General features: G+C 44.8%; 3 protein-coding genes across 3 annotated transcripts in view; 2 read left to right on the top strand and 1 right to left on the bottom strand.

The window, feature by feature from the left end:
- Positions 1–24,943, bottom strand: part of LOC145361871 (uncharacterized) — a 70,761-nt gene that overhangs the window by 38,764 nt on the left and 7,054 nt on the right. The window contains exon 3 of the mRNA XM_080217856.1: positions 1,919–1,931. Coding sequence (XP_080073982.1) covers positions 1,919–1,931 — 13 coding nt within the window. The remainder of the gene's footprint in view (positions 1–1,918; positions 1,932–24,943) is intronic.
- Positions 3,675–9,837, top strand: LOC145361863 (uncharacterized). Its single transcript, XM_080217849.1, has 3 exons — positions 3,675–3,693; positions 5,533–5,633; positions 8,493–9,837. The coding sequence occupies exon 3, from the start codon at positions 8,537–8,539 to the stop codon at positions 9,563–9,565; it is 1,029 nt and encodes a 342-aa protein (XP_080073975.1). The 5' UTR covers positions 3,675–3,693; positions 5,533–5,633; positions 8,493–8,536; the 3' UTR covers positions 9,566–9,837.
- Positions 9,849–24,943, top strand: part of LOC145361862 (uncharacterized) — a 66,951-nt gene continuing 51,856 nt past the window's right edge. Inside the window, exons 1-3 of the mRNA XM_080217848.1 lie at positions 9,849–11,113; positions 15,359–15,946; positions 16,031–16,484. Of these exons, the coding sequence (XP_080073974.1) occupies positions 15,468–15,946; positions 16,031–16,484 (933 nt within the window). The 5' untranslated portion in view covers positions 9,849–11,113; positions 15,359–15,467. The remainder of the gene's footprint in view (positions 11,114–15,358; positions 15,947–16,030; positions 16,485–24,943) is intronic.

Consider the following 24,943-nt stretch of genomic DNA (forward strand, 5'->3'; position numbering starts at 1 on the left):
GGGATTACTATTTAAAAGGCGAAAAGCTGCAGCATGCTATGGTGCAGAGGGACCTGGGGGTCCTTGTTCATGAGTCGCAAAAACCCAGTCTGCAGGTGCAGCAGGTGATCAAGAAGGAGAATGGGATGCTGGCCTTTATAGCGAGGGGGATAGAATATAAAAGCAGGGAAGTCTTGCTGCAACTGTACAGGGCACTGGTGAGGCCGCAGCTGGAGTACTGTGTGCAGTTTTGGTCGCCGCACTTGTGGAAGGATATATTGGCCTTGGAGGGAGTGCAGAGGAGGTTCACCAGGCTGATACCGGAGATGAGGGGGTTAGCTTATGAACAGAGACTGAATAGACTGGGTCTGTACTCGTTGGAATTTAGAAAAATGAGGGGGGATCTTATAGAGACGTATAAGATAATGAAGGGGATGGATAGGGTAGAGGTAGAGAGATTCTTCCCGCTTAGAAAAGATAGCAGGACTAGAGGGCACAGCCTCAAGATAAGGTGGGGGGGCAGTTTAGATCAGAGTTGTGGAGGAACTTCTTCACTCAAAGGGTGGTGAATCTCTGGAATTCTTTGCCCGTTGAAGTGGTGGAGGCTACCTCGCTAAATATATTTAAGTCACGGGTAGATAGGTTTTTGACAGACAAGGGAATTAAGGATTATGGGGAGAAAGCGGGAAAGTGGAACTGATCCACTTCAGATCAGCCATGATCTTATTGAAGGGCGGGGCAGGCTCGAAGGGCTAGATGGCCTACTCCTGCTCCTATTTCTTATGTTCTCTCATAATTTTATAAAATTCTATCAGGTCGCTCTCCGGCCTCTGTCTTTCCAGGAAGAACTATCCCAGTTTATTCAATCTCTCCTCATAGCTAATACCCTCCATACCAGGCAACATCCTGGTAAACCTTTTCTGTACTCTCTCCAAAGCCTCCATGTCGTTCTGGTAGTGTGGTGACCAGAACTGGACACAGTATTCCAAATAAGAGTCTTGTCTGTGTGTGTTTCTTTATCAGTTCCCCAAGGCCTTCTTCCTGAAGTCGCCCCCCGCCCCCCACCCCGTTTTAGATTTCCCGACCAATGGAAAAAATAGACGAGACCGAAAACAACGGGGATTTCTGTTGTCGGACCATAGGCTGAATGGCCTATTTCTGTGCCATAACGATTCATCCAGTGCAATCTTTGTACAGCTTTGTATAGCTGCGACAAACCTTCCCCTCTTTTCTGTGTCAGTCTCTGTAACAGGTTGTACAGCGATAGGAACTAGATTGTACGCGTCAACTGAGAAAAAAAAGGACATTCTTGGTCAGGAAAACCTTCTTTGAAATACTCAAAATAAACTCATAAGAACTAGGAGCAGGAGTAGGCCATCTAGCCCTTCGAGCCTGCCCCGCCATTCAATAAGATCATGGCTGATCTGAAGTGGATCAGTTCCACTTTCCCACTTTCTCCCCATAACCCTTAATTCCCTCGTCTATCAGAAATCTATCTACCTGTGACTTAAATATATTTAGCGAGGCAGCCTCCACCACTTCAACGGGCAGAGAATTCCAGAGATTCACCACCCTTTGAGTGAAGAAGTTCCTCCTCAACTCCATTCTAAACTGCCCCCCCTTATCTTGAGGCTGTGCCCTCTAGTCCTGCTGTCCTTTCTGAGTGGGAAGAATCTCTCTACCTCTACCCTATCCATCCCCTTCATTATCTTATACGTCTCTATAAGATCCCCCCTCATCCTTCTAAACTCCAACGAGTACAGACCCAGTCTATTCAATCTCTCTTCATAGGCTAACCCCCTCATCTCTGGTATCAGCCTAGTGAACCTTCAACTCAATTGAAAAAGTATTTTTTTAAAAATTTCACTATCTGGGTAACTGTCCAGATTCTGGATCTTCACGTTATTGGGCCAGGAAAATGTTGCTAGTTTTCACACACTGTGCTCCTGCACCTCTTTCAATATTTTTCTCCTTAACTCGGAGTTTTCAAAAAAAGAATTGGACAATGATTTGAAATGTAAAATTCACAGTGATAAAGAGAATGATATTGGGACAGTTCTTTGAAAAACCTGGCCGGAAGGTCTCTTAAACTGCTATGTGGGAGCACGTAAGATACTCCTTTGGAGAGTCAGTGCAGCTGGTGTATCATAGCAGCGTTACAATGCAGAATATCAAGCCTGTATTGACAACAATCCCACCCAGGCTCTATCCCCGTAACTCCCACATATTTAACCCGCTGATCCCCCTGACACTAAGCTCTGGGCACTGATGAATGGTCATCCAGACTAGAAACGTTGGCTCTATTCTCTCTCCACAGATGCTGTCAGTCCTGCTGAGTTTCTGCAGCATTTTCTGTTTTTGTTTCAGAATCCAGCACCGTTTGAGACCAGGCAGAAGTAGTGTCATTTAATTTCAGAGCGAGGAAGAACATCTATAATTCACGATTACTTTAGAATATTTTGTACGGCCCAGCGGAAGTTACTCCAACCCAGCTCAAAACTGCCAACAGACACCCAGCACACGCTCAGGAAAATGCAGACAGATAAGATCCCTCCTACCAAACCTCTGAGCTGCATTTACACAGTACATGAGTGTGGCTGTCACAAACAAATGCACCACCAACATTTCCACCTGCACAGAGGTAAGAATAGCAATTAAATAATAATTCTCTGCCCGTTGAAGTGGTGGAGGCTACCTCACTAAATATATTTAAGACGCGGGTAGTTAGGTTTTTGGTAGACAAGGGGATTAAGGGTTAAGGGGAGAAAGCGGGAAAGTGGAACTGAGTCACTTCAGATCAGCCATGATCTTATTGAATGGCGGGGCAGGCTCGAAGGGCTAGATAGCCTACTCCTGCTCCTATTTCTTATGTTCTAATCACCAATACATCGACTGTCCAATTCAGAAGTGGCTATTTTAACTAGGGATAACTGCAAAAATGCTGAAATTCTCTGTATCATAGAACCTGACAGTGCAGGAAGAGGCCCTTCGGCCCATCGAGTTTGCACCAAACACAATCCCACCCAGGCCCTACCCCCACATCCCTATATATTATACCCACTAATCCCTCTAATCTGCACATCCCAGGACTCTAAGGGGCAATTTTAGCGTGGCCAATCAACCTAACCCACACATCTTTGGACTGCGGGAGGAAACCAGAGTACCCGGAGAAAACCCACGCAGACATGGGGAGAATGTGCAAACCCCAATTTTGTTTTCCCTCTCCCCACCCCCTCTCCCTGGTATATCTGGGAATTTCTGTGGCTTGAGAGCCAGGGTTAAGGTTGTGCACTGATTCAGTGCTGCTGAAAAGTCACTAAACTGACATTAAAAGTATGCTGGTCCCTTTCCACATACCTTTCCAGACCAGAACGTTATGTTTTTATCTCCCATTGACCCGTATGCGATTTTGTCTTTTCTTTGCCTGATGTAGAAACGACTGGGATGGCGGGGCGGGATTTCACCACTTCGGCATGATCGATGCCCTAACTTCCCGCCCAATGACTCGCATGCGCATTGTGGAGAGTGATTGGAGCATGCGCCGAGCGCGCTTTCCCCCTAAGCATGCGCATTGTGGAGCATGATTGGAGCATGCGCCGAGTGCGCTTTCCCCCTAAGCATGCGCCTTGTGGAGAGTGATTGGAGCATGCGTCGTGCGCTCTTTCCCCCTGAGCATGCGCAATGTTGCTCTCTGAGCGGAGCCGCCGTGAGTAGGTAAGAAAAATGGCGACTGCAGCGGAATAACAATTAGTGGCTAGAGCGGGAGAAATAAAGCCGGCGGAGTGGGCAGGAAGGGTTCATAAGCACTCGGTGCAGGCCGTAAACCTGCTATCAGAAACTCGTGGCCTTGCGTTTGTCACCAACAGACCGGCGATGGTTCGGGGAGGGGGCTGTGCAGCACGGCGCATGCGCGCTCATCCTGCTCCAGGCAGCAGGAGGAGAGAATGTTGTGAGTTTCTATCCTGGACTCATTGATGGGTTTTGGAAACTCCTTTCACGGGGGATTAGAAGGGGAGTATTTACATACAGAAAACTCTAAACAAGAGAACTGTTTGTCTCTTAGTTTCTATTCTGGACTGATAGTGATGGATTATAGGTGGCATAGTGGTTAGCACTGCTGTCTCACAGCGCAAGGGTCCGGCGTTCACTTGCAGCCTTGGGTGACTTATGTGTGTGGAGTTTGCATGTTGTCTCAGTGTCTGTGTGGGTTCCCTTCAAATGCTCCAATTTCCTCCCAAACTCCAAAGATGTGCAGGTTAGGAGATGATTGGGATTATAGGGGTAGGGCCTGGGTAAATTGCTCTGCAAGAAGTCTCACAACACCAGGTTAAAGTCCAACAGGTTTATTTGGTAGCACAAGCCATTAGCTTTCGGAGTGCTGCCCCTTCATTAGGTGAGTGGAATTTCAGTTCACAAACAGGGCATATAAAGACACAAACTCAATTTACAAAATAATGGTTGGAATGCGAGTCTTTACAGGTAATCAAGTCTTAAAGGCACAGACAATGTGAGTGGAGCGAGGGCTAAGCACAGGTTAAAGAGATGTGTATTGTCTCCAACCAGGATGGTTAGTGAGATTTTGCAAGTCGTGAGGGTTACAGATAGTGTGACGTGAACCCAAGATCCTGGTTGAGGCCTCCTTCATGTGCGGAACTTGGCTATCAATCATGGCTTGAATTATAAATCTATTTTCTTTATTCCTTTTTATGATCAGCTGATGTGAACAGCTTTTTTTAACTACCTTATCTAAAAGTGTCATCAATTTGTACACATTTTATTAGCTCTCTCCTCAATCTCCTTTGCTCGAGAGAAAGCAACCCCAGTACCTCCAGCATAACCTGGCAACTGAAATCATTCTGGAAATGTCCTCTGCACCCTCCCATCCTCCATAATGTTTGATGATCTCTGGTTTGCGCAGACCCAGATGTGCTGTGTCCATGTCTGTGATATCATCACACGGTGACATCACTGCAGCTCACTGGGGACTTCCTCAGCTGTGAGATTTTTTTCTGACTCCAGTCTTTCTGGTATCTTTCCAGCTGCAGGTTCCAACAGGAGATTTTCTCCTTGAAAAAGGAGACCTTCTTTCAGAGATATATATTTTTGACCACTCATCTACTGTTTAGAACTTTTCATGACCTGTGAGAGGTTCCACGTCTCTGGAGCTGATGTGACTCCTTTACCAGAGATCTGAATCCGTTTGCAACCATTGCTCTGTTTCACCTGTGCCCCTCCCTGATCATCTCTCTGCCATTCTCTAACTCCCTGTTCAAATAATAGGTGTATTTAAGCTCTTTCATAATTTCCTGAGAATTCTGATGACTGTCTAAATTAGGTTTGCACCGCTACACATCCCCTGACCGTATGCTGCTGACTTCCCAGCTTTATTTTCCCTCAGTATCTTTCATAGTGCAGGAAAAACAGCTCCTGAGTGTGTTCCATTTCTCCTCCTCTTCTGAGCTTAAATTGAGCCTCAAGTTTTGCATCATTTTTGTTCCCTGTGATTTTTATTGAACAGTGTGTAACGTTGACTCTGTTTTTCTCTCTCCACAGATACTCTCACTATATTCTCAATCCCCAGTTGCCTGTGGAGAAGATGTTGGTTGTTCTCCTTGACCCACTGCGCGGTTAAGGAGCTGCCACAATGCTGTTAGGTATGGAGTTACTGATTATTCACCCAGCAATGATGAAGGAACAATGATATGTGTCCAAATCAACAATAATAATTTGTGCTATATAACACTTTTCATATAAGACCATGTTCCAAATCAATTCTAAGGAGAATAGTTAGGCATTTCTGTGGCTACAAACGAGACTCCAGGATGATATGTTACCTCCCTGGTGTTAGGGTCAAGGATATCTCGGAATAGTTGCAGGACATTCTGAAGAGGGAGGGCCAACAGCCAATGGTTGTTGGTACAAATGACATAGATTTAAAAAAAAAAGAGGTGCTAAAAGTAAAATATAGGGAGCTGGGAAGCAATCTGGACCTCCAAGGTAGTGATTTCAGGATTACTTCCTGTGCCAGATGCTAGTCGGCGTACAAACAGCAGCATACGTAGGATGAATATGTGGCTGAAAAGATGTTGTGAGGGGAGGGTTTCCGATTCCACGGGCATTGGGACCATTTCTGGAGGAGGTGTGGCCTATACAAACTGGAGGTGTTACACCTGGGCAGGATCAGGACTGATGTCCTTGGGGGAGGCAGAGGCACTTGCTAGAGTCGTTGGGGAGGGTTCAAACTAATATAGTGGGGGGGTGGGAAGTGTTGCAAGGATTCAGAACTGGGGGAATTAAGAACAAGAGGAAAAGATAGTAAAGAGAATAAGGAAAGTGTAAGGCAGAGAAATCAAGCGTCAGAGTTAGATAAGGAGAGTAAAACTTAATAGAAAAGAGAAAAGAAAGGTTAAAGGTGCCCATCTTAAGTATTTGTACCCGAATGCTCAGAGCTTTGGAAACAAATGGCTGAATTAGTTGCACAGAGAGATGTAAAGGGGTATGATATAGTTGGGCATTACGGAGACTTGGCTCCAAGGTGAGCAAAGATGGGAATTAAACATTGAGGGCTATTCAGTGTTTAGAAAAGACAGATGGAAAGGACAAGGTGGCAAAGTTACATTGATTATAGATGATATTGGTACAATATTGAGAAAAGATACTAGCATAGATGATGTGGAATCTGTATGGGTCAAATTAAGAAACAACAAGGGGCAAAAAAAACATGGGTGGGGTTGGTACACAGACCACCAAATTGTAGTGGTAATGTTGGGAAAAGCATTAGACAGGAAATCAGAGACGCGTGTGTTAAAGGAACATCTGTGATTATGGGTGACTTTAATCTGCATGTAGATTGGGAGAGTCAGATTAGTCACAATACAATAGAGGAGAAATAGAACATTACAGCGCAGTACAGGCCCTTCGGCCCTCAATGTTGTGCCGACCAGTGGAACCAATCTAATGACCCTCTAACCTAAACTATTCCAATGTTATCCATGTGCCTATCCACTGACCATTTGAACACCCTTAAAGTTGGCGAGTCTGCAACTGCTGCAGGCAGGGCATTCCACGCCCTTACTACCCTCTGAGTAAAGAACCTACCTCTGACATCCATCCTATAATTACCACCCCTTAATTTAAAGCTATGTCCCCTCGTGTTAGCCGTCACCATCCGAGGGAAAAAGGCCCCACAACTTACCGGATTTATTCAGCTCAAGTTCACAACCTGCCTTTGTGTTTTTGTGGGTTCTCCCTCACTGTTTTAAATCAATTTCACAGGATATTAGAAGAGGAAGATTTGCAGTCGGGAAACTGAAACCAATAGAAATTGTCCCATTGGGAAGATGCAGCATGGGTTCACGAAGGGCAGGTCATGTTTGACTAATTTGGTGGAATTCTTTGAGAACATTACATACGCAGTGGACAGTGGGGAACCTGTGGATTTGATGTATCTGGATTTCCAGAAGGCATTTGACAAAGTGCCGCGTCAAAGGCTGCTACATAAGGTGAAGGTGCACAGTGTTATAGATAATGTATTAGCATGGATAGAGGATTGGTTAACTAACAGAAAGTAAAGAGTGGGGGTAAATGGGTGTTTTCCTGGTCGGTTGGTGATCAGTGACTAGTGATGTGCCTCGTAGTGGATTTAGAACTAAGTTGAGGAGGAACTTCTTCACACAAAGAGTTGTGAATCTGTGGAATTCCCTGCCCAGTTGAGGCTCCCTCATTGAATGTTTTTAAGGCAAGGATAGATAGATTTTTGAACAGTAAAGGAATTAAGGGTTATGGTGAGCGGGTGGGTAAGTGGAGCTGAGTCCACGAAAAGATCAGCCATGATCTTATTGAATGGCAGGGCAGGCTCGAGGGGCCAGATGGCCTACTCCTGCTGCTAGCTCTTATGATATTTCAAGTGCTCATTCAATTTTTTTTGTTTGCAAAGATTCTGGCCTCTACTACTTTCCCAAGTAGTGCATTTCAGTTTCCCACCACACTTTTTTTCTCAAATCTCATCTGAATCTCCTGCCCCTCACCCAAAAGCTCAGTCCCCTCGCAATTGACCTTTCAGCTAAGGGTAATAGCTGCTCCCTACTCATCCTGTCCATACCCCTCATGATGTTATACACTCAACCATGTCCCCCTCAGCCTTCTCTGCTATAAAGAAAACAATCCGAGCCTTTCCAATCACTCCTTTTAGTTCAAATGTTCCATCTCAGAAAATATCCTGCTGGATCTTCTCTGTACACCCATTGTGTTGAGGTCTAACCAACACTCAATACCACTCCAACGTTACCTCCTTCTATGTTCTATGTTCCTTGCTCTTATACTCTATGCCACAACTAATAAAAGCAAGTGTTCCATATGGCTTCTTAACTATCCTATTCACATCACATCATTTCATGGTAACTTTTTTCTCGTGCTGGCCCCACAACTTACCTGATTCATTCAGCTCAATTTCACGAACTGACTTTGTGGGTTTTCTCTCACATCCTTTATTCTCTTTTGAATTACTTTCACAGGCTGTTAAAAGGGGAGGATTTTCAATCAGGGAAACTGAAACCAAATGTCACATCAGGACCTGATAGAGTTTCTCAGTTCATCAGGTTCTGAGGATCGTCAGCCTTTGGAAATGGACAGAAAAAGCACTGATCACAATGGGGAGAAACTGTGGAAATGTGGAGACTGTGGGAAGGGATTTGACTATCCATCAGTGTTGGAAACCCACCGGCGCACTCACACTGGGGAGCGACCATTCATCTGCACCGAGTGTGGGAAGGGATTCACTCGTTCATCCCACCTATTGAGACACCAGGAAGTTCACACTGTTGAGAAACCTTTTAAATGCCCAAAATGTGAGAGGTGCTTTAAAAGTTCTGGGGAACTGATATCCCATCAACGTGTTCACACTGATGAGAGACCGTTCAGGTGTTCTCACTGTGGGATGGGGTTCAGATGGTCATCTCAACTCACTGCACACCAGGAAATCCACACTGGGAAGAGGCCATTCACCTGCTCTCAGTGTGGGATGGGATTCACTCAGTCATCCAACCTGCTGAAACACCAGCTAGTTCATGCTGACAAGAGACCTTTTCAATGCTCAGACTGTGGGAAGTGCTATAAAAGTTCTGGGAATCTGATGACCCATCAACGTGTTCACACTGACGAGAAACCATTCAGATGCTCTCACTGCAGGTCAGGGTTCAAGACATCATCTCAACTTACTGTGCATCAGCGAAGTCACACAGGGGAGAGACCATTCACCTGCTCTCAGTGTGGGAAGGGGTTCACTCAGTCAGCCCACCTACTGAAACATCAGCAAGTTCACACTGATGAGAGACCTTTTAAATGTCCAGACTGTGGGAAGTGTTTTAAAATTTCTGGGAACCTGATATCCCATCAACGTATTCACACTGACAAGAGACCCTTCAAGTGCTCTCACTGTGGGACTGGATTCAGGTGGTCATCTCAACTCACTGCACACCAGGAAATTCACACTGGGGTGAAACCATTCACCTGCTCCCAGTGTGGGAAGGGATTCAGTCAGTCGTCCAACCTGCTGAAACATCAGCAAGTTCACAATTTAGAACATTGATTGGATTTTGCTGTCATTCAGACTCAGGACTGAACCACGTTTACTTAGGGTTTGTTTCTGCTGATGCTAATAAATGCCACCCCATTTAGAGTGGTTAACACTCTGAACAGAATTCAAATAAATTTAAATTTTATTAAATAGTGTTGAATTTCTTTAATATCTCAAATACATTAGTTTCTTTTGAAGGTCTCTCCCTCTCCCCTGTCTCCTCCATCCTCACCTCCAACAAGTCTAAGGAGCAAATGGAACTTCTTTGTCAGATTTAGACAATCCCATCATCTGCCTCTGCTGTTTCCCTTCAGAGACAAACTGTCTCTGAAGCTCCCCCCTTGTCTGAATCCTGAAATCACAGCTTTCTAGAATTGATCTGCGCTCATGTTGTCAATGCTCATCTTGCCCATGAGACTCACCATCTCTTCCATTGAATCATATTACCGATCTCCCAATTTCCGCACAATTACTGATACTGCCCCTCACTCGAATGGATTCACCACCATCTCCTTAAAATTAAACATTGACTCATAATTCTTGCAAACCCCTTCCCAATCTTTACACACAGTTTCTTGTCCACACTGTTCAAGATGCAATCGTTCTGATATTCTTGGTGTGAACAGGATGGGTTGTGTTTGGAGATAGGATGTCCCAGTTTTCCACCTTTAAAGGGACAAGGAGAGGACCAGCTGGGCTGAATGGCACTGCTTACTGACAGCACTGCAGTGCTGAGTAACTATCTTCCCTGGTCAGTTTATATTTCATAAGTTTTAAAGTTGCTGAGACTGGAGCTTTGTACCTGCTGATTAATAAGACAAGATGTTAACTAGAGTTTTCCAACGTCGTCTTTTCCTCTGCAACTTAAACCATTGAGTCTATATGTAAACGTTTTTAACTGATAAAATGCATTACCTCATTTTTCTGTGTTAATTGTATTTGTTATCTCGCATTTAATCTCTAATTTCTTCTAGTTTGGATAACTTTTAAACACAAGATTTGCAGTGAGAATTGAAGCGGGGACTGTCTGGTATAAAGTTGCAATGATAATGAGTGTGAATCCCCCAGCCCCAGGGGAACTGACCATTCATCTCTAGCTCTAATTCCCAAACACAAAATACTGCCAATAATCAGCAACTCAGTTTGAGGCTGTGGCCCCGCCCACAATCTGAAAACGTCACAATGCCCGGCTGCTTGACAGCAGCTCCAGACCAATAGGAGGAGAGGGGCGGGGCCGGAGCACCGAGCGGCTGGTTCTCCAACCAATCGGAGTGAACGAGGGGCGTGGCTGGGAGTGGAGCATGCGCAGTGTGAGTAGCGGCGATGGAGGCTTGATGCGGAAGGTTTCCAAGTGGAATTAAAATACCAGACTGAGGTGGATTTGGCCGGTCGGCGGAGAGGTTTCGTAAATATGTTACGTGAGCCGTAAACACCGAAAGATAACTTGCCGGTTGTCAGTTCTCTATTACGTCGAGTGAGGCGTCAGATTACTATCAATTTCAGACGCGGGTTGAGAGCCGCCATCTTTATTGGACGCAGTAAGAAGTCTCACAACACCAGGTTAAAGTCCAACAGATTCATTTGGTAGCACAAGCTTGCGGAGCGCTGCTCCTTCAGGTGAGTGAGGAGTTAGGTTCGCAAACAGAGCATATAAAGACACAATTGCAACATAATTAAAGATTGGAATGTGAATAATAGTTGGAGTGCACGTCTTTACAGGTACATACAGTGCAAGTGGAGAGAGGGATAATCACAGGTTAAAGAGGTGTGAATTTTTTTCACCGAGCAGAAACTCGGTGAAAGATAGCCAGGTTCTGCTTGCATGAGGATGGCCCAACCGGCATCTTGGGTTCATATCACACTACATGAAACCCCCACCATTTGGCCTGGGCTCGCAAAGTCCTACAAACTGTCCTGGCATGAGACAATACACACCCCTTGAACCTGTGATTAACCCTCTCTCCACTCGCATTGTCTCTACCTGTAATGGTTGAGAGCTTCAAGTTTTTAGGTGTCCAGATGACCAACAACCTGTCCTGGTTCCCCCCATGCCAACGCTATTGTTAGGAAAGCCCACCAATACCTCTACTTTCTCAGAAGACTAAAGAAATTTTGTATGTCAGCTATGACTTTCAGCAACTTTTACAGATGCACCATAGAAAACGTTTTTTTTGGTTGTATCACAGCTTGGTATGGTGCCTGCTCTTGCCAAGACTGCAAGAAACTACGAAAGGTCATGAATGTAAGCCAATTCATTTTGCAAACCAGCCTCCCATCCATTGACTCTGTCTACACTTCTTGCTGCCTCAGCAAAGCAGCCAGCATAATTAAGGACCCCATGCACCCCCAACATTCTCTCCCATCTTCTTCCATCAGGAAGAAGATACAGAAGTCTGAGGTCATGTACCAACTGACTCAGTTTTTTCCACGTTGCCATCAGACTTTTGGACCTATCTCACATTAAGTTGATCTTTCTCTACACCCTAGCTATGAGTGTAACACTACATTCTGCACTGTCTTCTTTCCTTCTCTATGAACAGTATGCTTTGTATGTATAGTGTGCAAGAAACACTATGTATACTAATACATGTAGCAATAATAAATCAAATCAATAAAGACTTGATTACCTGTAAAGACTCACATTCCAACCATTATCTTGCACTCTTTGTCTATATATGACATATTTGTGAAACCAACTTTTCCACTTAGCTGATGAAGGAGCAGCACTCCCAAAGCGTGTGATTCCAAATAAACCTTTTTGACTTTAACCTGGTGTTGTGAGACTTCTCATTGTTGCCACTCCAGTCCAACGCTGGCATCTCCACATCATCTTCATTGGGGGCAAGGCGCATGTGTGGCTGTCGTCTTTGGAGGGGGCAATGTGGCAACAACTTGTCCGTCAAACTGTGTCACAATCAGAATGTCTGATGAGGCAGAACAACCCTGTATACCCAAGGCAGTGACTATATCTGTATTTATATTGTGACTTTAACATCATAGAGCTTTCCAATTCGAAGAGCGAAAAAGGGATCATGAAAAAGGAATTGGGAACAAGATTAGGGAGAATCATAAAATATTCTATAAATAATTACCAGAAAGAGATTAATCAGGGAAGAGTAGGGCCCATTCGAAACCAAAGGAACAAGCTGTGTTTGAAGCTGTAGGAAATTAAAAAAGGTGTTAAGTGAAGACAGATGAGAAATATTTATTTAAGAGGAGGAGAACGTAGGTACAGGATTCAAGAAAAGGAACTGTGAGAACCTTCAGCAATTTGACACAGGAAATGAGGTATTGGAGGCTTCAACAAATCCCCAGGCCTAGATGAATTGCATCTCAGACTGCTGTGGGAGGTGAAGCAGGAAATTCCAACTGACATGATTCTCAGTCATTTCATTTTCTGAGTCAGTCATTTTCATTGAAATGTTACAAAGTAACATTTGAAACTGAGCCACATAAACATATTATGGCAGGTGAACAAAAGCTTGGTCAAAGAGGGAGGTTTTATGCTGAATCGTAAAGGTGGAAAGTGAGGTGGAGATGTTTAAGGAGGAAATTCCAGAGCTTGTGGCCCAGTTAAATGAAAAAACAGTCATTTGTGGTGCGTTGGCCATGCTACATTGCCTCTTAATGTCAGAGGGACTAGCTAGCTTAAATGCATGGGGATAGGGCCTAGGTTGGATTGTGGTCGGTGCAGACCCAATGGGCTGAATGGCCTCCTTCTGCACTGTAGGGATTCTATGATTCTGAGTGATTGAAATCAGGAATATTCAAGAGGCCAGAATTAGATAAGTGTAGAGATCTCAGAGGGTGTGTGGTTGGAGGAGATTACAGAAATAAGGATGGTCACAAACATGAGGAAAATAAGGATGAACATTTGAATGTTTTTTCACCAGGAGTCCTTCTAGATCAGTGAACACAGGATGATGTGTGAAAGTGACAACACACGTGGGTAAGGTTGTCAAGAAGGAATACGGCATGCTTGCTTCCATTGCTTGGGGCGTAACGTATAAAAATTGGCAAGTTCTTTGCAGCTATCTAGAACTTCATTTCGGCCACATTTGGAATATTGCATACAGTTCTGGTCAGCATTCTACTAGAAGGGTGTGGAGGGTTTGAAGAGGGTACAGAAAAGATTTACCAGGATGTTGCTTGAAGTCTATTACTATGAGGCGAGATTGGGCAAACTTGATGTGTTTTCACTTGAACATTGGAGGCTGAGGGGCGACCTGACAGAAGTTCAAAAAATTCTGTGAGGCATGTATCAAATCAATAATCTGAGTCTTTTTCCCCAGAATAGAAACGTCAATTACTAAGAGAGATAGGTTTAAAGTAAAAGGAGAAAAGTTTAAAGGAGATGTGCAGGCAAGTTTTTTTTTTACATAGAGGGTGGTAAGTGCCTGGAATGTGCTGTCAGAGGAGGTAATGGAAAAAGATACAATAGCAACATTTAAGAGGCATCTTGGCAGATATATGAATTGGCAAGGAATAGGGGGATTTGGACTGCGTTGAGGCAACTGGTCTTCAGTGTAGAAAGGTGTCATGTGCCGGTGCAGGCTCGGTGGGTCAGAGGGCCTTTTCTTGTGCTGTACAGTTCTTTGTATGAAGACTTGTTGCAAGTAAGCAAACGGACCACAGAGTTTTAGATGAGCTAAAGATTACAGGGAGATTAAATATGGAGGGCTGGCCGGGAGCGTGTTCGGATAGTTAAGCCTCAAGGTAACAAAGGAATGGATGGGAGTTTCAGCAGCAGATGAGCTGAGACTAGGGTGGAATCGGATGATGGTACTGAGGTGGAAATAGGCCATCTTGGTGATGGTGTGAGTATGTGGTTGGAAGCTCATCTTGTGGTCAAGTGCAACACCAAAGTAGTAAACTGTATAGTTTAGCTTCAGGCTGTTATCAGGGAGAGGGTTGTAGTCAGAGTCTACTGAGTCGAGTTTGTGACGGGCATTGAAGGCAATGGCTTCAGCGTTTCCAATTTTTAAATGGAGACAACGTCTGCTTCCTAGGTACTTGATTTCAGACAAGTCAGGAGATTGTGTGACTTGGACTTAGAACTGGAGGTGATGTTGTTCAGGTACACCTGCTACCTTGGTCTTTCTATGTATTGGAGGTTGGAAGCTTTGGAGATGCAGTTGAAGATTTGATTGCATTGTAGATACAAGAATTTATTTGTTTCACCATTGTGTTTCTGATATTGGTGTCTCTGACATTGGTGTCTCAGTGTATCTCTGTCTGTCACTTTCTCTCTTATGTCTCTCTCTCCTGTGACAAAGGCTTGGATCTTGTGTCACATCCCTGAAGAACGTTGGTGAATTCGTTGGGTTTTTTACAACAATCCAGCAGCTTTCATGCTCCCCTATCCTAGTGCCAGTCCCACAAATTACCGGATTCATTCAGCTCAATTTTACCTCCTGCCTTTGTCTTTTACTGATGGCATGTTGACACAGTGGACAGCACTGCTGCCTCATAGCACCAGCGACCCAAGTTCAAACCTGGCCTTGGGTGACTGTCTGTATGAGGTTTGCACAATTTCCCAGTATCTGTATGGGTTTCCTCTCGGTGCTCCAGTTTCCTCCCAGTCAAAAGATGTGCAGGTTAGGTGAGTTGACAATAGTAAATTTCCCCCTTAATGGCCCAAGAAGTGTAGTTTAGCTGGAATAGCCATGGTTAATGTGTGAGGTTATGGGGAGACAACTTGAGTAATATACTCTGTCAGAGAGTTGGTGCAAACTTAATGCGCTGACTGGCCTGCTTCTGAAGTGTAGGAATTCTATGACCTTCTGTTTTAAATCAATTTCACAGAATGTGAGAAGGAGAGGGTTTGCACTTCGGAAACTGACACCAAACATCACATCAGGATCTGACAGATTTGCCCAATTTATCGTATCCTGAATATCATTGGATTTTGAACATGGAAGGAAAAAGCACTGTTCACAGTGAGGAAAAAGCATACGGACAAGGATTCAGCCAGTCATCAGACCTATCAGAACATAAACACAGTCACAACGGAGAGAAACCGTGGAAATGTGGGGATTGTGGGAAGAGATTCAGTTACCCATCCCGACTGGAAACTCATCGACGCATCCATACTGGGGAGAGACCATTCACCTGTCTGGTGTGTGGGAAAGGATTCGCTCATTCATCCCACCTGCTAAGACACCAGCAAGTTCACACTGAGGAGAAACATTTTAAATGTTCAGACTGCAGGAAGTGCTTTAAAAGCTCTGGGGATCTGATGTCCCATCAACGTGTTCACACTGACGAGAGACCGTACAGGTGCTCGAACTGCGGGACTGGCTTCAGATGGTCATCTCAACTCACTGCACACCAGCGAGTTCACACAGGGGAGAGGCCATTCACATGTTCTCAGTGTGGGAAGGGATTCACTCAGTTATCCAACCTTCTGACACACCAGCGAGTTCACAGTGACCAGAGACCTTTTAAATGCCCAGATTGTGGGAAGTGCTATAAAAGTTCTGGGGAACTGATGTCCCATCAACGTGTTCACACTGACGAGAGACCGTTCAGATGCTCTCATTGTGGCACCGGATTTAAGACATCATCTGACCTCGCTGTGCACCAACGAGTTCACACTGGGGAGAAACCATTCACCTGCTCCAAGTGTGGGAAGGGATTCACTCAGTCAGCTAACCTGCTGACGCACCAGCGAGTTCACACTGACGAGAGACCTTTCAAATGTCCACATTGTGAAAGATGCTATAAGCGTTCCAGTGAGCTGAAGTCCCATCAACATGTTCACACAGATGAGAGACCATTCAGGTGTTCTCACTGTGGGGCTGGGTTCGGGCAATCATCGCAACTCTCCGCACACCAGCGAGTTCACACTGGGGAGAGACCGTTCATCTGCTTCCAATGTGGGAAGGGATTCACTCAGTCATCCCATCTACTGAGACACCAGCAGATTCACATATAATGATACTGATTTTTTTTCTGTTAATCACATCCAAGGCTTAATGTCTATTTTTGTTGATGTTAACAAACTCATGTCTACTTTTATGTGAGAATACAATGAGTAAAATAAATTAGCTTGGTGATACATACAGTGTGTTGATTCTTTTGAGAAAAAGTCTGAACACAACTTAGTTGATTGAAGAACTCTCCCTCTTGGTCTCTCAGGGGAGGAGGGGTGGAGGGAAGGGGGGTGTTTGAGGATGGAGGGTGAGGGATAGAGGGGAGGGAGTAGAGGAGGGGTGCTGGTGGTGGGAGGGAAGGGGATAGAGGGGAGGGGTAGAGGGAAGGGGAGAAGTGGGAAGATGGTGGGAGGGGAAAAAGAGGGGTGGGAAGGGGAGATGACGAGGTGGGAGGGTGGAGGGGGAGAGTGGGAGGGGAGGTTGGGAAGAGGAGGGGGAGGGGCAGGAAGAGGTGAGGTAGGGGAGGGGGTGAAGGAGGGGGGAGAGTGGGAGGGGAGGTTGGGAAGAGGAGGGGGAGGGGCAGGAAGAGGTGAGGTAGGGGAGGGGGTGAAGGAGGAGGGGTGAGTGGCTGAGGGGAAGGGGGAGTGTGGGGATGGGGGAGGAGAGGGAGTCGGGGTGGAGGAGGAGGAGAGGAGCAGGACTCAGGAGGAGGGTGGGTGTAGGGAATGTGGAGGGAGGAAAAGGGTAAGCAGATGAGGAGGGAGTGGGGTTAGGGGGGCAGAGGAGGCAGGATGGAAATGGGTGGGGGAGGGGAGGAGAGAAAGAGGGTGGGAAGGGGAGAAGACAGGAAAGGCAGCGTGGAAGGGAAGGCAGTGGGGGAAGGGAGGGGATGGAGGAGGGGAGGAGAGGGTGGGGAGCAGGGCTGCAGGGGCAGAGTGGCTGAGGGAGGCCTGCTGAGACACCACTAAGTTCACACTGGGGAGAGGCTGGGGAGTGTGGGAAGGGATTCACTCAGTTATTTGACCTGCAGAGACACCAGTGAATACACAAGTGCTTACAGGGGTTGGGATTCAGCTGTTATTGCTGTTAATCACATCCAGGACTGAACCCTGTTCATTCTGATAGTTGGTGAAGTGGGAGAATCAGAGACTTTCTTTCTGCTGGACTGGCCGGTCTCACAACTTTGTTTCCAGTCAGCTGATGTCATTTGCTCCTTTTTGTGAACACGTGGTGCCGTATAGCTCAAGGATCAGTGAATGGAAGTGTGTTTGCAAATTAATACATATTTAGTTTGTATTTCTGTTTCCAACCCTCTGAAGCATGCCACGTAGCCATGGAGATGGGCTGTTGTAGTTATATGGTTATTTTGTATAATTTCTCACAGAAGGAAACTATCAAGGGATGAGGGGTAGGTTGGCTGTGTTGATCGGGAAACTACATTAAAATGTATGATGGGAGACAGGCAATCACGAGAATTTAAGGAATTGTTACGTATTTACAATATAAATTCCTTTAAGGAACAAAATCCCTACAGGAAATGTGATGCAACTATGGCTAATAATAAAAAATAAAGATTCCATTAGATCAAAGGATCAAATCATAAAGTGGCCAAAACAATAGTAAGCCTGAAGATTGGGAATTTGTTTCAGAATTCAACAGAGGAGGCCCAAGAAACTGAAAATGAGAGCAACCCGGCGAGAAACATAAAAACCGACTGGAAAATCTATCGGTATGTGAAAAGGAAAAGATTAGCAAAGTCAAATGTGGATCCAGGGACAGGAGAGTTTATAATGGGGAATAGGGAAATGGCAAAGAAACTAATCAATGTGTGTCTGTCTTTGCAGTGGAAGATACAGAAATCATCCCAAAAACACAAGAGCTAAGGGAGTACTGGGTGTGAGGAACTGGAAGAGATTAGTTTGAGTGAAAAAATAGTACAGGAAAAAAATAATGAGGTTCAAAGCGAATAAATCCCCAAAAACAGATGATCTGCATCCCAGAGGTGGCTGGAGAGATAGTGGATACATTGGTGGTTATCTTTCCAAATTCTATAGATTGTGAAAAGGTTGCTTCAGATTGGAAGGTGGTAAATGTAACTCCACTGTTTAAGGAGGGAGAGAGGAAATGGGGAACACATTAGCCTGACACCTCAGTAGGAGGGAAAATACTGCATTCTATTATAAAAGATGTGATAACATACAAATCAGGAACATGAGTAGGCCACTTGGCCCCTCAAGCCTACTCCACCATTCAATAAGTCGATCTGATTGTAACCTCAACTCCACATTCCCGCCAACCCTCGATAACCTTTCACCCCCTTGCTTATCAAGGGGGTAAAACATCCTTTCCACATCCACCCTGTCAAGGGCCCTCAGGATCGTATATGGTTCAATCAAGTCACCTAAACTCCACCAGACACAAGCCCAGCCTGTCCAAATATTCCTCATAAGACCAACCTCCAATTCAGATATGAATCTAGTAAATCTTCTCTCAACTGCTTCCAACACATTTACATCATTCCTTAAATGAGAGCAGTACTGTGCATGGCACTCCAGATGTGGTCTCACCGATGTTCTGTATAACTGAAGCATAAACTCCCTACTTTTGTATTCAATTCCCCTCGCAATAAACAATAACATTTTATTAGCTTTCCAAATTACTTCTTGTCCCTGCATACTAGCCTTTTATGATTCATGCACTAGGACATCCAGATCCCTCTGCACCTCAGAGCTCTGTAATCTCTCACCATTTAGATAATGAGCTCCTTTTTCATTCTTCCAGTTAAAATGTACAATTTCACATTTTCCCGCATTATACTCCATTTGGCAGATCTTTCCCCACTTGCTTAACCTATCCTTAATCACTTTGTATCTCCCTATTTCTTCTCAACCTACTTCCCTTCTTATCTGTGCAACATAGGAGCAGGAGGTGGCCATTCAGCCCATCGAGTCTGGTCTACCATTCAATATGATCGTGGCTGACCATCCACTTCAGTGCCTTTTTCCTCACACTATCCCCATATCCCGTTGTGTTATTGGTATTTAGAAATCTGTCACTTTCTGCTTTAAACACACTCGATGATTGAGCTTCCACAACCCTCCAGGGTAGAGAATTCTAAAGATTCACAACCCTCTGAGTGAAAAAATGGCTTCCCACTTCTTTCCTACTTATGCCCCTAGCTTCTAGACTTTCCACCCAGGGGAAATGTCTCACCTGCTCCGACTCTGTCTATTCCTTTCAGTATTTTGTAAGCTTCAATGAGATCACCTCTCATTATTCAAAACTCCAGAGAACACAGGCCCAGTTTCCCCGATCTCTTTCCATAGGACAGGAACATGTCTGGTGAATGTTTGCACTCCCTCTTTGGAATAATATCTTCCCTAAGGTAAGGGCCTAACACTGCACACAGTATTCCAGCTGTGTCCTAACCAAGGCTCTATACGATGGGTACATTCTGGTTGGTTTCACAACTTTGCTTCCTGTGGCCTGATGCTCTTTGACCCTGGGAGAGCACATTTCCATTGAAATGGTCCACAAAAGCTAATGAAGAACATCTATTTTATCCTGGATAGTAAATAATGTTTTTCCGACTGCGACAGGTAAATCTAAAATGAATACATTTGTCTCTGTTCCATTGAGGCTACAGTGCAGGGCCAGTCGGCTCAATTGGTCTATGTCAGTATTTGTACTCCACAGGAGCCTCCACCCACCCCGTGTCATCTCCCCCATCACCATATCCTTCTATTCCTTTCTCCCTCATAGATATATCTGGCTTCCCCTTCAATGTATTCATGCCATTCACCTCAGCCACTCGCTGTGGGAGTGAGTTCCACATTCCCATCACTCACTGGATAAAGAGGTTTCTCCTGAAATCCCTATTGGATTATTGAACCCCTTTCATAATCTTAAAAACTTCCATCAGGTCATTTCTCAGTCTTCTCTTTTCTAGAGAAAAGCAGCCCCAGCCTTTCCTGAGGGTGAAATGCTCTCAGTTCTGAGATTATTCTCGTGAATCTTTCTCGCCCCTTCTCCAGTGCCTCTCTTTCCTTTTTCTAAATGGAGATCACCAATGTTGACAGTGTTCCCAGTGTAGTCTAACCCTGGTTCTAAACACATTGAACATAACCTCCCTGCTGTTCAATTCTATCCCTCTAGAATGGAACCCTCTCTATGGGCCCCACGCTTTAGGAAAGATGTGAAATTCTTAGAGTGGTTGATGAAGGGAATTTAATCACGGGATCCAGGGTGAGGTAGCCAATTGGATACAAATTTGGCTTGATGACAGAAGACAGAGGGTGGTTGTGGAGGGTTGTTTTTCAAACTGGAGACCTGTGACCAGTGGTATGCCTCAGGGATCGGTGCTGCATCCACTGTTATATGTCATTTATATTAATGATTTGGATGAGAATTTAGTGGGCATGTTTAGTAAGTTTGCAGATGACACCAAGATTGGTGTCTAGGAAGAAGGGTATCTAGGATTGCAACCGGATCTTGATCAGTTGGGTCAGTGGGCTGACGAATGGCAGCTGGAGTTTAATTTAGATAAATGTGAGGTGATGCATTTTGGTCGATCGAACCAGGGCAGGACTTACTCAGTTAATGGCAGGGCGCTGGGGAGAGTTACAAAACAAAGAAATCTAGGGGTACGTGTTCATAGCTCCTTGAAAGTGGAGTCACAGGTGGACAGAGTGGTGAAGAAGGCATTCGGCATGCTTGATTTCATTGGTCAGAACATTGAGTACAGGAGTTGGGACGTCTTGTTGAAGTTGTACAAGACATTGGTAGGGCCACACTTGGAATACTGTGTGCAATTCTGGTCACGCTATTATAGGAAGGATGTTATTAAACCAAAAAGAGTTCATAAAAGATTTATTAAGATGCTACTGGGACTTGATGGCTTGAATTATAAGGAGAACTTGGATAGAGTGGGACTTTTTTTTCTGGAGCATTGGAGGCTGAGGGGTGATCTCATAGAGGTCTATAAAATAATGAGGGGCATAGATCAGCTAGATAGTCAATATCTTTTCCCAAAGGTCGGGGAATGTAAAACTGAAGAGCATAGATTTAAGGTGAGAGGGGAAAGATACAAAAGGTTCCAGAGGGACAATTTTTTCACACAGAGGGCGATGAGAGTCTGGAACAAGCTACTACTGGTAGTAGTCGCGGCAGGTACAATTTTGTCTTTTAAAAAGCATTTAGACAGTTACATTGGTACGATGGGTATAGAGGGATATGGGCCAAACGCAATCAATTGGGACTAGCTTAGGGGTTTAAAAAAGGGGCGGCATGGACAGGTTTGGCCGAGGGGCCTGTTTCCATGCTGTAAACCTCTATGACTCTATATAATATCCAACATAGGGACACCAAGCAGCTAATATTTTAATAAAAGCTTTTGGAAATGAACAGACATTACAGTCATAAATGTAAAACTAATCATTTTGCCAGTAATTGATTGTAGAACTCAGAACAACACATTAACACTGCTGCTTCACAGCTCCAGGGACCTGGGTTCAAATCCTGACTCGGGTCACTGTCTGTGTGGAGTTTGCATATTCTCCTCGTGTCTGCGTGGGTTTCCTCCGGGTACTCCGGTTTCCTCCCACAGTCCAAAGATGTGCGGGTTAGGTTGATTGGCCATGCTAAGAAATTGCCCCTCAGTGTCCTGGGATGTGTAGGTTAGAGGGATTAGCGGGTAAATGTGTAGGGATATGGGGACAGGGCCTGGGTGAGATTGTGGTCGGTGCAGACTTGATGGGCCAAAGGGCCTCTTTCTGCACTGTAGGGTTCTATGATTCTTAACTTGAGGTTTAATTTAGTGAATTGACTAAACCATGAAGACTTGATTACAATGTAGGTTGAAAACGGTACAGTTATGAAGCTATGCATTGTTTAAGAGAACAAATGATATAAATTTGTATTTGAGAACAGGGAGTTTAGTCTGGGGATTCTGCTGGATGATTGGGCCCACATTCAGCAGAAATATCAATTCTAACTACTTCACAAAATGCTGAATGAGTTAATAATATAGCTTTGTATTGCTAAGCTGTTGTTACTTCTGATAGCAAAATGAATAAATGAGAAACCATTATTTAAGGTGTCAGATTGTAATTTGATTTCAGAATGTTGTTATGAATAGATTGACAAGTATTAAATGAGCTCATGTTAATTGCTGGGCTGTATTTAAAGATTACTGAATTGTATAATTGTTCAAGTTTTTGGCACGAAATGTTGAGATCTGCAGAGAAAACTCAAGGTACTGAAGCATCGCCAGATCGCCCTTCAGCTGAAGTATTGTAATTGTCTAATGTATGTCTTTTGTTCTTTGTACTTGGATGTTGCTTCGAGAGTTGCCTAGTGCTTCACGTCGTTAGTGTACGCTAAAACTGGACCAACTGACGGGCAACACGACAGCTCAGTGACTATCACTGTTTGCTGTGCAGATACAGGGACCCGGGTTGGATCTCCGGCTTGGTTCGGTGTCTGGGGGAGTTTGCACATTCTCCCCGTGCTTGCATGGGTTTTCTCCGGGTGGTCCGGGTTTCCTCCCACACCCCAAAAACGTGCTTTGAGGCTGATTGGTGCTAACAAATTGTCCCTAAATTAGACCTCCCTCAATCTGGCACACATATAATTCTCTAAATTTGCACCCCTTTATTGTGGAGTCCAAGAGGTGTAGACAAAAGTCGTAGGTAGAAGAAGGATTGGCATGAGGCACTCACTGAGTGTTGAAATGGGTGGTGCGGGCTTGTAGAGCTGAAGGGCCTGTTTCCTGTGCTGTGTTGTTCTTTGTATTGTTTCCATGTCTTATAACGAAACTAGTTTTCAAAATAAATTTTATTACGCTTTAAATTTGAGTTTCATTTACCTTTGCGAATGTTATTAAACAGAACTACTTTTTAGTATTTCTAAAGTAATCCGGCCACTGAAACAGAATTCCCCACTACAAAGGGTGCAGAGGAGATTTACAAGAATGAATCCAGGGATGAGGAACTTAAGTGAGTTGGAGAGACTGGAGCAGCTGAAATTTCTCGTTGACCCTCAGACTGGGGTATCAACGAATGTGGCAGACAACGAAATGTTGACACAGAACATTGTGTATAACTCATTCTTTATTAAAGATAAATACTCAATGAACATGAACTATTCTTTCCTTAACTTGCTGAAAAACCAATGACCTTCAAACATTCAGTAAACACTTGAACTGCCTTTTTACTCAACATTTGCCAAAATACTAATTGAACAAAACAGAAAACTCATGGCTTGAACTCAAATGCTACCCATTGCAAGGTGAGGTGAGTTGATCAGGCTCCCTGCCGATGGGCTTTTCTTCCAATATCTCTGAGTGCCAGACACAGGGGAACCTTTCTTTGTGTCCTGTTTCTGCAGGTCAACACTGGCAAAACCCTTTTGTCAGCTTATTCTACTCAGGATCTCACTGGCCGAGATGTGCTTTCAGTCACATATTCACAGAACAGGCAGTAATCAATCATTGTTTTTAGTCACGATGGCTGAGGGAGTTGTGCCTCTATCATGGGGTGGTATTTCCCTCAGGAGCACAACACTCATGTCTATGTTCACTCAATCTATGTTTGAGTGGTGGCACAGTAGTTAGCACTGCTGCTTCACAGCTCCAGGGACCTGGGTTCGATTCCCGGCTCGGGTCACTGTCTGTGTGAAGTTTGCACATTCTCCTCGTGTCTGCATGGGATTCCTCCGGGTACTCCGGTTTCCTCCCACAGTCCAAAGATGTGCAGGTTAGGTTGATTGGCCATCTGAAAAAATGCCCCTTAGGATGTGTAGGTTAGAGAGATTAGTGGGTAAAATATGTAGGGATATGGGGGTAGGGCCTGGGTGGGATTGTGTTTGGTGCAGACTCGAAGGGCCTCTTTCTTCTCTGTAGGGTTCTATGATCTTGAGGCAGACTGACAGCCACCATCCAGTCAGCTCCTGTGCCCATTCTCCACTGCAGTAGCCCTGCACCCTGCTGCTCCCACAGTCCTCAGCCCAATAAAGAGTTAGCTCTTTTAACCATCAGACTTTGCTGCTGCCTTCATTTGCTTTATGAATACCCATCAAGTGACACTCTCTTTAGATGGATCGGGAATGGGGCCATTCGAATAATTGAGTCTAAGCCAGCTCTGTTGATCAAGCCAGCTCTCTGTAGAAGACCCTGGTCAGACCCCACTTGGAGTACTGTGCTCAGTTCTGGTTGCCTCATTACAAGAAAGATGTGGAAGCCATTGAAAGGGTGCAGAGGAGATTTACAAGGATGTTGCCTGGATTGGGTGGCATGCCTTATGAGGATAGGTTAAGAGAGCTCGGTCTTTTCTCCTTGGAGAGACGAAGGATGAGAGGGGACCTGATAGAGGTTTATAAGATGTTGACAGGTATAGATAGGGTGGATTCTCAGAGGCTTTTTCCCAGGGCTGAAATGGCTGCCACAAGAGGACACAGGTTTAAGGTGCTGGGGAGTAGGTACAGAGGAGATGTCAGGGGTAAATTTTTCACTCAGAGG

This window comes from Carcharhinus amblyrhynchos, chromosome X, assembly GCF_965287045.1.
Source record: "Carcharhinus amblyrhynchos chromosome X, sCarAmb.v2.hapA, whole genome shotgun sequence".
NCBI classification, from domain to species: domain Eukaryota; kingdom Metazoa; phylum Chordata; class Chondrichthyes; order Carcharhiniformes; family Carcharhinidae; genus Carcharhinus; species Carcharhinus amblyrhynchos.

Excerpts from the sequence above, each read along its gene's own strand:
- LOC145361863 (XM_080217849.1), top strand. The coding sequence starts at position 8,537 with ATGTCACATCAGGACCTGATAGAGTTTCTCAGTTCATCAGGTTCTGAG.